This window comes from Eucyclogobius newberryi, unplaced genomic scaffold (genome assembly GCF_026437365.1).
Source record: "Eucyclogobius newberryi isolate DKJ021-1_F unplaced genomic scaffold, fEucNew1.0.hap1 SCAF_42, whole genome shotgun sequence".
Lineage (NCBI taxonomy): Eukaryota > Metazoa > Chordata > Actinopteri > Gobiiformes > Gobiidae > Eucyclogobius > Eucyclogobius newberryi.
Window position 1 is genome coordinate 178901 of NW_027316079.1, and position 13847 is coordinate 192747.

The 13847-nt window shown below is 52.8% G+C and overlaps 1 protein-coding gene across 1 annotated transcript in view; it reads left to right on the forward strand.

Moving 5' to 3' along the window:
• mgaa (MAX dimerization protein MGA a) overlaps nt 1-10766 on the forward strand; it is a 55025-nt gene extending 44259 nt beyond the window's left edge. The window contains exons 27-33 of the mRNA XM_072464241.1: nt 1959-2070; nt 3949-4085; nt 4153-4223; nt 5277-5557; nt 8378-8434; nt 9804-9914; nt 9979-10766. Coding sequence (XP_072320342.1) covers nt 1959-2070; nt 3949-4085; nt 4153-4223; nt 5277-5557; nt 8378-8434; nt 9804-9914; nt 9979-10484 — 1275 coding nt within the window. The 3' untranslated portion in view covers nt 10485-10766. The remainder of the gene's footprint in view (nt 1-1958; nt 2071-3948; nt 4086-4152; nt 4224-5276; nt 5558-8377; nt 8435-9803; nt 9915-9978) is intronic.
• Nucleotides 10767-13847: the final 3081 nt, after the last annotated feature.

The following is a 13847-nucleotide window of genomic DNA, read 5'->3' on the forward strand; positions in this document are numbered from 1 at the left end:
GTCCCGCTTTAGTCCCTCTTTAATCCCTCTTTAGTCCCTCTTTAGTTCCTCTTTAGTTCCTCTTTAGACCCGCTTTAGTCCCGCTTTAGTCCCTCTTTAGTCCCTCTTTAGTCCCGCTTTAGTCCCTCTTTAGTCCCTCTTTAGTCCCTCTTTAGTTCCTCTTTAGTTCCTCTTTAGACCCGCTTTAGTCCCGCTTTAGTCCCTCTTTAGTCCCTCTTTAGTCCCTCTTTAGTCCCTCTTTAGTCCCGCTTTAGTCCCTCTTTAGTCCCTCTTTAGACCCGCTTTAGTCCCTCTTTAGTTCCTCTTTAGTTCCTCTTTAGACCCGCTTTAGTCCCGCTTTAGTCCCTCTTTAGTCCCGCTTTAGTCCCTCTTTAGTCCCTCTTTAGTCCCGCTTTAGTCCCTCTTTAGTCCCTCTTTAGTCCCGCTTTAGTCCCTCTTTAGTCCCTCTTTAGACCCGCTTTAGTCCCTCTTTAGTCCCTCTTTAGTTCCTCTTTAGACCCGCTTTAGTCCCGCTTTAGTCCCTCTTTAGTCCCTCTTTAGTCCCTCTTTAGTCCCGCTTTAGTCCCTCTTTAGTCCCTCTTTAGACCCTCTTTAGTCCCTCTTTAGTCCCTCTTTAGTCCCGCTTTAGTCCCGCTTTAGTCCCTCTTTAGTCCCTCTTTAGACCCGCTTTAGTCCCTCTTTAGTTCCTCTTTAGTTCCTCTTTAGACCCGCTTTAGTCCCGCTTTAGTCCCTCTTTAGTCCCTCTTTAGACCCGCTTTAGTCCCTCTTTAGTTCCTCTTTAGTTCCTCTTTAGACCCGCTTTAGTCCCTCTTTAGTCCCTCTTTAGTCCCGCTTTAGTCCCTCTTTAGTCCCTCTTTAGTCCCTCTTTAGACCCTCTTTAGTCCCGCTTTAGTCCCGCTTTAGTCCCTCTTTAGTCCCTCTTTAGTCCCTCTTTAGTCCCGCTTTAGTCCCTCTTTAGTCCCTCTTTAGTCCCTCTTTAGTCCCGCTTTAGTCCCTCTTTAGTCCCTCTTTAGTCCCTCTTTAGACCCTCTTTAGTCCCTCTTTATTCCCGCTTTAGTCCCTCTTTAGTCCCTCTTTAGTCCCGCTTTAGTCCCTCTTTAGTCCCTCTTTAGTCCCTCTTTAGTCCCTCTTTAGTCCCGCTTTAGTCCCTCTTTAGTCCCTCTTTAGACCCGCTTTAGTCCCTCTTTAGTTCCTCTTTAGTTCCTCTTTAGACCCGCTTTAGTCCCGCTTTAGTCCCTCTTTAGTCCCGCTTTAGTCCCGCTTTAGTCCCTCTTTAGTCCCACTTTAGTCCCTCTTTAGACCCTCTTTAGTCCCTCTTTAGTCCCTCTTTAGTCCCTCTTTAGTCCCGCTTTAGTCCCTCTTTAGTTCCTCTTTAGACCCTCTTTAGACCCTCTTTAGACCCTCTTTAGTCCCTCTTTAGACCCTCTTTAGTCCCTCTTTAGACCCTCTTTAGACCCTCTTTAGTCCCTCTTTAGACCCTCTTTAGACCCTCTTTAGTCCCTCTTTAGTCCCTCTTTAGTCCCTCTTTAGACCCGCTTTAGTCCCTCTTTAGTCCCACTTTAGTCCCTCTTTAGACCCTCTTTAGTCCCTCTTTAGTCCCTCTTTAGTCCCTCTTTAGTCCCGCTTTAGTCCCTCTTTAGTTCCTCTTTAGACCCTCTTTAGTCCCTCTTTAGACCCTCTTTAGACCCTCTTTAGTCCCTCTTTAGACCCTCTTTAGTCCCTCTTTAGTCCCTCTTTAGACCCTCTTTAGTCCCTCTTTAGACCCTCTTTAGTCCCTCTTTAGTCCCTCTTTAGTCCCTCTTTAGTCCCGCTTTAGTCCCTCTTTAGTTCCTCTTTAGACCCTCTTTAGTCCCTCTTTAGACCCTCTTTAGACCCTCTTTAGTCCCTCTTTAGACCCTCTTTAGTCCCTCTTTAGTCCCTCTTTAGACCCGCTTTAGACCCGCTTTGGTCTCTTTCAGGCTCGGGTGCTGATCCAGGAGCTGAGGACGACTGAAAAGCGTCTTCAGAGCGTTAAACTCCGACTCAAAGGCTCCAGAGACAAACTCCTGAACCGACTCCTCCCACACTCAGGTCAGACACGCCCCCTACTGTTCAGACACTGGTTGCTTCCTTAAACTCTTAAACATAGAGTTAAACCCTTAAACATAGAGTTAAACCCTTAAACATAGAGTTAAACCCTTAAACTTAGAGTTAAACCCTTAAACATAGAGTTAAACCCTTAAACATAGAGTTAAACCCTTAAACTTAGAGTTAAACCCTTAAACATAGAGTTAAACCCTTAAACTTAGAGTTAAACTCTTAAACATAGAGTTAAACCCTTAAACTTAGAGTTAAACCCTTAAACTTAGAGTTAAACCCTTAAACTTAGAGTTAAACTCTTAAATATAGTTAAACCCTTAAACTTAGAGTTAAACTCTTAAACATAGAGTTAAACCCTTAAACATAGAGTTAAACCCTTAAACTTAGAGTTAAACCCTTAAACATAGAGTTAAACCCTTAAACATAGAGTTAAACCCTTAAACATAGAGTTAAACTCTTAAACTTAGAGTTAAACCCTTAAACATAGAGTTAAACTCTTAAACATAGAGTTAAACCCTTAAACATAGAGTTAAACTCTTAAACATAGAGTTAAACTCTTAAATATAGTTAAACTCTTAAACATAGAGTTTAACTCTTAAATATAGTTAAACCCTTAAACATAGAGTTAAACTCTTAAATATAGTTAAACTCTTAAACATAGAGTTAAACTCTTAAACATAGAGTTAAACTCTTAAACATAGAGTTAAACTCTTAAATATAGTTAAACTCTTAAACAGAGTTAAACTCTTAAACATAGAGTTAAACTCTTAAATATAGTTAAACTCTTAAACATAGAGTTAAACTCTTAAATATAGTTAAACCCTTAAACATAGAGTTAAACTCTTAAACATAGAGTTAAACTCTTAAATAGAGTTAAACTCTTAAACATAGAGTTAAACTCTTAAACATAGAGTTAAACTCTTAAATATAGTTAAACTCTTAAACATAGAGTTAAACTCTTAAATATAGAGTTAAACTCTTAAATAGAGTTAAACTCTTAAACATAGAGTTAAACTCTTAAATAGAGTTAAACTCTTAAACATAGAGTTAAACTCTTAAATATAGTTAAACTCTTAAACATAGAGTTAAACTCTTAAATATAGAGTTAAACTCTTAAATAGAGTTAAACTCTTAAACATAGAGTTAAACTCTTAAATAGAGTTAAACTCTTAAACATAGAGTTAAACTCTTAAACATAGAGTTAAACTCTTAAATATAGTTAAACTCTTAAACATAGAGTTAAACTCTTAAATAGAGTTAAACTCTTAAACATAGAGTTAAACTCTTAAATAGAGTTAAACTCTTAAACATAGAGTTAAACTCTTAAACATAGAGTTAAACTCTTAAATATAGTTAAACTCTTAAACATAGAGTTAAACTCTTAAATAGAGTTAAACTCTTAAACATAGAGTTAAACTCTTAAACAGAGTTAAACTCTTAAACATAGAGTTAAACTCTTAAACATAGAGTTAAACTCTTAAATATAGTTAAACTCTTAAACATAGAGTTAAACTCTTAAATAGAGTTAAACTCTTAAACATAGAGTTAAACTCTTAAATAGAGTTAAACTCTTAAACATAGAGTTAAACTCTTAAACATAGAGTTAAACTCTTAAATATAGTTAAACTCTTAAACATAGAGTTAAACTCTTAAATAGAGTTAAACTCTTAAACATAGAGTTAAACTCTTAAACAGAGTTAAACTCTTAAACATAGAGTTAAACTCTTAAACATAGAGTTAAACTCTTAAATATAGTTAAACTCTTAAACATAGAGTTAAACTCTTAAATAGAGTTAAACTCTTAAACATAGAGTTAAACTCTTAAATAGAGTTAAACTCTTAAACATAGAGTTTAACTCCGTCCTGCAGACGACCCGTCGGTCCAGGCCGTGCTCAGAGAATCCCGTCGCAGAAAAGAAAAGATGGTTCCTCGAGAAGATGATGTCATGGAGGTCATCGACCTGCAGAGCCAGGGGGCGGGACCGCCTCACACGAGAGCCAATCAGGTGAGTGTGCTGCACCGTTACTGTGGAGACCAGGACCTGTTTAACTTGCTGTGATTGGTCGTTTTAGATCAAAGAAGGAATGAACGTAAAACAGCTGCAACATCAAATGAAGAACCTCATCACAGACATCGACCTGAGGTGAGACACGCCCGCCTGCAGGACACGCCCACCTGCAGGACACGCCCGCCTGCAGGACACGCCCACCTGCAGGACACGCCCACCTGCAGGACGCGCCCACCTGCAGGACACACCCACCTGCAGGACACACCCGCCTGCAGGACGCGCCCGCCTGCAGGACACGCCCGTCTGCAGGACACACCCGCCTGCAGGACACGCCCGCCTGCAGGACACGCCCACCTGCAGGACACGCCCACCTGCAGGACGCGCCCACCTGCAGGACACACCCACCTGCAGGACACACCCGCGTGCAGGACGCGCCCGCCTGCAGGACACGCCCGTCTGCAGGACACACCCGCCTGCAGGACACACCCACCTGCAGGACACACCCACCTGCAGGACACACCCACCTGCAGGACACACCCACCTGCAGGACGCGCCCGCCTGCAGGACACGCCCGCCTGCAGTACGCGCCCGCCTGCAGTACGCGCCCACCTGCAGGACACGCCCGCCTGCAGGACGCACCCACCTGCAGGACACGCCCGCCTGCAGGACGCACCCACCTGCAGGACACGCCCGCCTGCAGGACGCACCCACCTGCAGGACACACCCACCTGCAGGACACGCCCGCCAGGACGCACCCACCTGCAGGACGCGCCCGCCTGCAGGACGCGCCCACCTGCAGGACACGCCCGCCAGGACGCACCCACCTGCAGGACGCGCCCGCCTGCAGGACGCGCCCGCCTGCAGGACGCGCCCGCCTGCAGGACGCGCCCGCCTGCAGGACGCGTCCTGCAGGACGCGCCCGCCTGCAGGACGCGCCCGCCTGCAGGACGACGCGCCCGCCTGCAGGACGACGCGCCCGCCTGCAGGACGACGCGCCCGCCTGCAGGACGACGCGCCCGCCTGCAGGACGACGCGCCCGCCTGCAGGACGCGCCCGCCTGCAGGACGCGCCCGCCTGCAGGACGCGCCCGCCTGCAGGACGCGCCCGCCTGCAGGACACGCCCGCCTGCAGGACACCGACACTAAGTGTTGTAAAGAGCTTTATAAATAAAGTTTGGTTGTTTTTCAGCTCAGATTCGTCGTCTGAAGAACAAAACTCACAGCGACTCAGATCCACCAATCCCACGCCAGCGACGACCTCATCGCCCTCCAAAGCCCCGCCTCCTCATGCTGTGTCATCATCCCCCACCAAAGCCCCTCCCCCTCAAAGCCCCGCCTCTCAGTCTGACTTCCCGAATGCCTCATCTTCGCCCATCAATCTCGTCTTTACCCAGAATTCCACACTGCGGCAGAGGACCGTCCCAAACATCCTATCACGGAGCAGGACCACAGGCTCCGCCCAGAGAGAGGGTAAGTCCTGGTTTAGACCTGGTTCAAAGGTCAGATCTTCAAAGGTCAGGTCAGATCTTCAAAGGTCAGCTCTTCAAAGGTCAGATCTTCAAAGTTCAGGTCAGATCTTCAAAGGTCAGATCTTCAAAGGTCAGATCTAAAAAGGTCAGATCTTCAAAGGTCAGGTCAGATCTTCAAAGGTCAGCTCTTCAAAGGTCAGATCTTCAAAGGTCGGATCTTCAAAGTTCAGGTCAGATCTTCAAAGGTCAGATCTAAAAAGGTCAGCTCTTCAAAGGTCAGATCTTCAAAGGTCAGCTCTTCAAAGGTCAGCTCTTCAAAGGTCAGATCTTCAAAGGTCAGATCTTCAAAGGTCAGCTCTTCAAAGGTCAGCTCTTCAAAGGTCAGATCTACAGTGTGAAAGTGTTTGTCACGAAAATGTTTCAGATCAAATGTAAATAATAGTCCAAGACAAAAGGAAACACAACATGCAGCCACGCCCAGGCCTGATACTGCCACGCCCAGGCCACGCCCAGGCCTGATACTGCCACGCCCAGGCCACGCCCAGGCCTGATACTGCCACGCCCAGGCCACGCCCAGGCCTGATACTGCCACGCCCAGGCCACGCCCAGGCCTGATACTGCCACGCCCAGGCCTGATACTGCCACGCCCAGGCCACGCCCAGGCCTGCAGCAGGTCCACCTCTGAATGCAGAACAACATGAAGACTTTAGAGAGGGGGCGAGTCAAAGTCCTGACCTTTGAACCCTGCTGTGACCTTCAAACCCTCCAGTTCAACAGTTCTACAAAGGTGAGGCCAAAGCTCCTCCACAGACGGTGTAAGTGTCACAAACGCTGCCCACTGTCCTTTTTCACTCAGGGCCGTGTAGGTCTGTGTTGTATCTGAAACATTTAAATGTGACAAACACGTTCACCTCCTGTGAGTGACTGTGACCTCACATGACCCTGATGTTCTCCTCAGCTCCTCCTGCAGCTCCTCCTGCAGCTCCTCCTGCAGCTCCTCCTGTAGCTCCTCCTGCAGCTCCTCCTGTAGCTCCTCCTGTAGCTCCTCCTGCAGCTCCTCCTGCAGCTCCTCCTGTAGCTCCTCCTGCAGCTCCTCCTGCTGCTCCTCCTGCAGCTCCTCCTGCAGCTCCTCCTGCAGCTCCTCCTGCAGCTCCTCCTGTAGCTCCTCCTGTAGCTCCTCCTGCAGCTCCTCCTGCAGCTCCTCCTGTAGCTCCTCCTGTAGCTCCTCCTGCAGCTCCTCCTGCAGCTCCTCCTGTAGCTCCTCCTGTAGCTCCTCCTGCAGCTCCTCCTGCAGCTCCTCCTGTAGCTCCTCCTGTAGCTCCTCCTGCAGCTCCTCCTGCAGCTCCTCCTGTAGCTCCTCCTGCAGCTCCTCCTGTAGCTCCTCCTGTAGCTCCTCCTGCAGCTCCTCCTGCAGCTCCTCCTGTAGCTCCTCCTGTAGCTCCTCCTGCAGCTCCTCCTGCAGCTCCTCCTGTAGCTCCTCCTGCAGCTCCTCCTGCAGCTCCTCCTGTAGCTCCTCCTGCAGCTCCTCCTGCAGCTCCTCCTGCAGCTCCTCCTGTAGCTCCTCCTGCAGCTCCTCCTGCAGCTCCTCCTGTAGCTCCTCCTGTAGCTCCTCCTGCAGCTCCTCCTGTAGCTCCTCCTGCAGCTCCTCCTGTAGCTCCTCCTGTAGCTCCTCCTGCAGGTCCTCCTGCAGCTCCTCCTGTAGCTCCTCCTGCAGCTCCTCCTGCAGCTCCTCCTGTAGCTCCTCCTGTAGCTCCTCCTGTAGCTCCTCCTGTAGCTCCTCCTGTAGCTCCTCCTGCAGCTCCTCCTGTAGCTCCTCCTGCAGCTCCTCCTGTAGCTCCTCCTGCAGCTCCTCCTGTAGCTCCTCCTGTAGCTCCTCCTGCAGCTCCTCCTGTAGCTCCTCCTGCAGCTCCTCCTGTAGCTCCTCCTGCAGCTCCTCCTGTAGCTCCTCCTGCAGCTCCTCCTGTAGCTCCTCCTGTAGCTCCTCCTGCAGCTCCTCCTGTAGCTCCTCCTGTAGCTCCTCCTGCAGCTCCTCCTGTAGCTCCTCCTGCAGCTCCTCCTGTAGCTCCTCCTGCAGCTCCTCCTGTAGCTCCTCCTGCAGCTCCTCCTGTAGCTCCTCCTGCAGCTCCTCCTGCAGCTCCTCCTGCAGCTCCTCCTGTAGCTCCTCCTGCAGCTCCTCCTGTAGCTCCTCCTGTAGCTCCTCCTGTAGCTCCTCCTGCAGCTCCTCCTGTAGCTCCTCCTGCAGCTCCTCCTGTAGCTCCTCCTGTAGCTCCTCCTGCAGCTCCTCCTGCAGCTCCTCCTGTAGCTCCTCCTGCAGCTCCTCCTGCTGCTCCTCCTGCAGCTCCTCCTGCAGGTCCTCCTGCAGCTCCTCCTGTAGCTCCTCCTGCAGCTCCTCCTGCAGCTCCTCCTGCAGCTCCTCCTGCAGCTCCTCCTGCAGCTCCTCCTGTAGCTCCTCCTGTAGCTCCTCCTGCTGCTCCTCCTGCAGCTCCTCCTGCAGCTCCTCCTGCAGCTCCTCCTGTAGCTCCTCCTGCAGCTCCTCCTGCAGCTCCTCCTGTAGCTCCTCCTGCAGCTCCTCCTGCTGCTCCTCCTGCAGCTCCTCCTGCAGCTCCTCCTGTAGCTCCTCCTGCAGCTCCTCCTGCAGCTCCTCCTGTAGCTCCTCCTGCAGCTCCTCCTGTAGCTCCTCCTGCAGCTCCTCCTGTAGCTCCTGCAGCTCCTCCTGTAGCTCCTCCTGTAGCTCCTCCTGTAGCTCCTCCTGCAGCTCCTCCTCTTCACACTCTTTATCCTTCTGGGTTTGTGATGACGTCGTCTTCGTCGGCGTCTCCAGTGTTCCAGCCACGCCCGTCTCATGTGGTGACGCTGCGACCGGTTCTGCCGTCTCCAGGTAACGTCAGGTTTGAGTCATGGTATCTAACACTTCATAGATCTAACACTTCGTAGACGTCATAGATCTAACACTTCGTAGACTTCATAGATCTAACGCTTCGTAGACGTCATAGATCTAACACTTCGTAGACGTCATAGATCTAACACTTCGTAGACTTCATAGATCTAACACTTCGTAGACGTCATAGATCTAACGCTTCGTAGACGTCATAGATCTAACACTTCGTAGACTTCATAGATCTAACACTTCGTAGACTTCATAGATCTAACACTTCGTAGACTTCATAGATCTAACACTTCGTAGACTTCATAGATCTAACACTTCGTAGACGTCATAGATCTAACACTTCGTAGACTTCATAGATCTAACACTTCGTAGACGTCATAGATCTAACACTTCGTAGATCTAACACTTCGTAGACGTCATAGATCTAACACTTCGTAGACGTCATAGATCTAACACTTCGTAGACGTCATAGATCTAACACTTCGTAGACTTCATAGATCTAACGCTTCGTAGACTTCATAGATCTAACACTTCGTAGACTTCATAGATCTAACGCTTCGTAGACTTCATAGATCTAACACTTCGTAGACTTCATAGATCTAACACTTCGTAGACGTCATAGATCTAACACTTCGTAGACGTCATAGATCTAACACTTCGTAGACGTCATAGATCTAACACTTCGTAGACTTCATAGATCTAACACTTCGTAGACGTCATAGATCTAACACTTCGTAGACGTCATAGATCTAACACTTCGTAGACGTCATAGATCTAACACTTCGTAGACGTCATAGATCTAACACTTCGTAGACTTCATAGATCTAACGCTTCGTAGACTTCATAGATCTAACGCTTCGTAGACTTCATAGATCTAACACTTCGTAGACTTCATAGATCTAACACTTCGTAGACGTCATAGATCTAACACTTCGTAGACGTCATAGATCTAACACTTCGTAGACGTCATAGATCTAACACTTCGTAGACGTCATAGATCTAACACTTCGTAGACGTCATAGATCTAACACTTCGTAGACGTCATAGATCTAACACTTCGTAGACGTCATAGATCTAACACTTCGTAGACGTCATAGATCTAACACTTCGTAGACGTCATAGATCTAACACTTCGTAGACTTCATAGATCTAACACTTCGTAGACGTCATAGATCTAACACTTCGTAGACTTCATAGATCTAACACTTCGTAGACGTCATAGATCTAACACTTCGTAGACGTCATAGATCTAACACTTCGTAGACTTCATAGATCTAACGCGTGTTCTTTGACTCTTTGACGTATTCACATTGAGCTCATTCAACATGTAGTTTGATTGACTCTGCACTTCCTGTCCTAGCCGTGGCGACGGTGGCCCTGAACCTGTCGTCCAATCAGCAGCCGTCCTCCGGGCCCCGCCTCAGCCCATGTGACCTGTTCACCTGCAGCGCCTCGCTCCCCGGCTCCACAGGTCAGAATTTTGCTCCGACAAAACCACCAGAACTTTCCCTCGTTTGAGCTTCTGTGTTTTTCAGGTGGAAACCTGAACCTGCTGCGCCTGGTTTCTCCTCAGAACGCCTCCATGCCCCGCCCCCCTGCCACGCCCCTCCCCCCTGCCAAACTACAGCTCCCATCACCCCCTGCTGCTGCCTCTGCCCCGCCCACAGTACCACAGGCTCCTCCCACTTCTCATGCTCAAAAACTACATCTCCCATCAGCCCCTGCTCCAATAAAAACAGACGCTCCATTTTCTCCTCGTTCTGCTGCTGCACAAATCCCGCCTCCCTCTTCTACAGCGCACCAATCACAGCCCTCCTCCTCCGCTCCCGTCCAATCAGAGCCCTCCCTGGCGTCGCTGCTCAATGAAATTGCATTTTTGAACCAGAACTCAATAGCTTCGTCCAATCAGAGCCCAGGTATAGTATTGGCCCCGCCCCCACTGGTGAAACTGTCCAATAGCAGCGTGATGAGCAGAGAGACGGCCAACCAGAGCTCAGGGGGCGGGACCTGGAGGCCAATGCCAAAGCTGCGCCGGCTCTGATTGGTTTGTACAATATGAGACGACGACAGCGTCGCCTGAGGACTGTAGGCGGCGCTGTAGACGTCGCCTGAGGACTGTAGGCGGCGCTGTAGACGCCGCCTGAGGACTGTAGGCGGCGCTGTAGAGACGTCGCCTGAGGACTGTAGGCCGCGCTGTAGAGACGCCGCCTGAGGACTGTAGGCGGCGCTGTAGAGACGTCGCCTGAGGACTGTAGGCGGCGCTGTAGAGACGCCGCCTGAGGACTGTAGGCCGCGCTGGAGACGCCGCCTGAGGACTGTAGGCCGCGCTGGATACGCCGCCTGAGGACTGTAGGCGGCGCTGTAGAGACGTCGCCTGAGGACTGTAGGCGGCGCTGTAGAGACGCCGCCTGAGGACTGTAGGCCACGCTGTAGACGCCGCCTGAGGACTGTAGGCCGCGCTGTAGAGACGCCGCCTGAGGACTGTAGGCGACGCTGTAGAGACGTCGCCTGAGGACTGTAGGCGGCGCTGTAGAGACGCCGCCTGAGGACTGTAGGCGGCGCTGTAGAGACGCCGCCTGAGGACTGTAGGCGGCGCTGTAGAGACGTCGCCTGAGGACTGTAGGCGGCGCTGTAGAGACGTCGCCTGAGGACTGTAGGCGGCGCTGTAGAGACGCCGCCTGAGGACTGTAGGCCGCGCTGGAGACGCCGCCTGAGGACTGTAGGCCGCGCTGTAGAGACGCCGCCTGAGGACTGTAGGCCGCGCTGGAGACGCCGCCTGAGGACTGTAGGCCGCGCTGTAGAGACGCCGCCTGAGGACTGTAGGCGGCGCTGTAGAGACGCCGCCTGAGGACTGTAGGCGGCGCTGTAGAGACGTCGCCTGAGGACTGTAGGCCGCGCTGTAGAGACGCCGCCTGAGGACTGTAGGCCGCGCTGTAGACGCCGCCTGAGGACTGTAGGCCGCGCTGTAGAGACGCCGCCTGAGGACTGTAGGCGGCGCTGTAGACGCCGCCTGAGGACTGTGGGCGGCGCTGTAGAGACGCCGCCTGAGGACTGTAGAGACGCCGCCTGAGGACTGTAGGCCGCGCTGTAGAGACGCCGCCTGAGGACTGTAGGCCGCGCTGTAGAGACGCCGCCTGAGGACTGTAGGCGGCGCTGTAGAGACGCCGCCTGAGGACTGTAGGCCGCGCTGTAGAGACGCCGCCTGAGGACTGTAGGCGGCGCTGTAGAGACGCCGCCTGAGGACTGTAGGCGGCGCTGTAGAGACGTCGCCTGAGGACTGTAGGCCGCGCTGTAGAGACGCCGCCTGAGGACTGTAGGCGGCGCTGTAGAGACGTCGCCTGAGGACTGTAGGCGGCGCTGTAGAGACACCGCCTGAGGACTGTAGGCGCTGTAGAGACGTCGCCTGAGGACTGTAGGCGGCGCTGTAGAGACACCGCCTGAGGACTGTAGGCGCTGTAGAGACGCCGCCTGAGGACTGTAGGCGGCGCTGTAGAGACGTCGCCTGAGGACTGTAGGCGGCGCTGTAGAGACGCCGCCTGAGGACTGTAGGCGGCACTGTAGAGACGTCGCCTGAGGACTGTAGGCCGCGCTGTAGAGACGCCGCCTGAGGACTGTAGGCGGCGCTGTAGAGACGTCGCCTGAGGACTGTAGGCCGCGCTGTAGAGACGCCGCCTGAGGACTGTAGGCCGCGCTGTAGAGACACCGCCTGAGGACTGTAGGCCGCGCTGTAGAGACGCCGCCTGAGGACTGTAGGCGGCGCTGTAGAGACGTCGCCTGAGGACTGTAGGCGGCGCTGTAGAGACACCGCCTGAGGACTGTAGGCGGCGCTGTAGAGACACCGCCTGAGGACTGTAGGCGCTGTAGAGACGTCGCCTGAGGACTGTAGGCGGCGCTGTAGAGACACCGCCTGAGGACTGTAGGCGCTGTAGAGACGCCGCCTGAGGACTGTAGGCGGCGCTGTAGAGACGTCGCCTGAGGACTGTAGGCGGCGCTGTAGAGACGCCGCCTGAGGACTGTAGGCGGCGCTGTAGAGACGTCGCCTGAGGACTGTAGGCCGCGCTGTAGAGACGCCGCCTGAGGACTGTAGGCGGCGCTGTAGAGACGCCGCCTGAGGACTGTAGGCCGCGCTGTAGAGACGCCGCCTGAGGACTGTAGGCGGCGCTGTAGAGACGCCGCCTGAGGACTGTAGGCCGCGCTGTAGAGACACCGCCTGAGGACTGTAGGCCGCGCTGTAGAGACACCGCCTGAGGACTGTAGGCCGCGCTGTAGAGACGCCGCCTGAGGACTGTAGGCGGCGCTGTAGAGACACCGCCTGAGGACTGTAGGCGCTGTAGAGACGTCGCCTGAGGACTGTAGGCGGCGCTGTAGAGACACCGCCTGAGGACTGTAGGCGCTGTAGAGACGCCGCCTGAGGACTGTAGGCGGCGCTGTAGAGACGTCGCCTGAGGACTGTAGGCGGCGCTGTAGAGACGCCGCCTGAGGACTGTAGGCGGCGCTGTAGAGACGTCGCCTGAGGACTGTAGGCCGCGCTGTAGAGACGCCGCCTGAGGACTGTAGGCGGCGCTGTAGAGACGCCGCCTGAGGACTGTAGGCGGCGCTGTAGAGACGTCGCCTGAGGACTGTAGGCCGCGCTGTAGAGACGCCGCCTGAGGACTGTAGGCGGCGCTGTAGAGACGTCGCCTGAGGACTGTAGGCCGCGCTGTAGAGACGCCGCCTGAGGACTGTAGGCGGCGCTGTAGAGACGCCGCCTGAGGACTGTAGGCGGCGCTGTAGAGACGCCGCCTGAGGACTGTAGGCCGCGCTGTAGAGACGCCGCCTGAGGACTGTAGGCCGCGCTGTAGAGACGCCGCCTGAGGACTGTAGGCGGCGCTGTAGAGACACCGCCTGAGGACTGTAGGCGGCGCTGTAGAGACACCGCCTGAGGACTGTAGGCCGCGCTGTAGAGACACCGCCTGAGGACTGTAGGCCGCGCTGTAGAGACGCCGCCTGAGGACTGTAGGCGACGCTGTAGAGACGCCGCCTGAGGACTGTAGGCGGCGCTGTAGAGACGCCGCCTGAGGACTGTAGGCCGCGCTGTAGAGACGCCGCCTGAGGACTGTAGGCGACGCTGTAGAGACGCCGCCTGAGGACTGTAGGCGGCGCTGTAGAGACGCCGCCTGAGGACTGTAGGCCGCGCTGAGATTTGCACTTTTCTTCCGTTAAATTTTGCCTCCGAAAAACAAGTGTTCAATGTAAAAAAGTGGAACACTACAGCAAAACGTTTACTGAGAAATAAAGTTTATAATATTTAAATGCATATGAACGACCTTTGACCTGTGAGACACAGGAATAGGAACTCTAATGTGGCTGTTTCAGAGTAAAAGCCTCTCGTATTTCAGAGTAAAACACTGCTTCAGTTTTATAC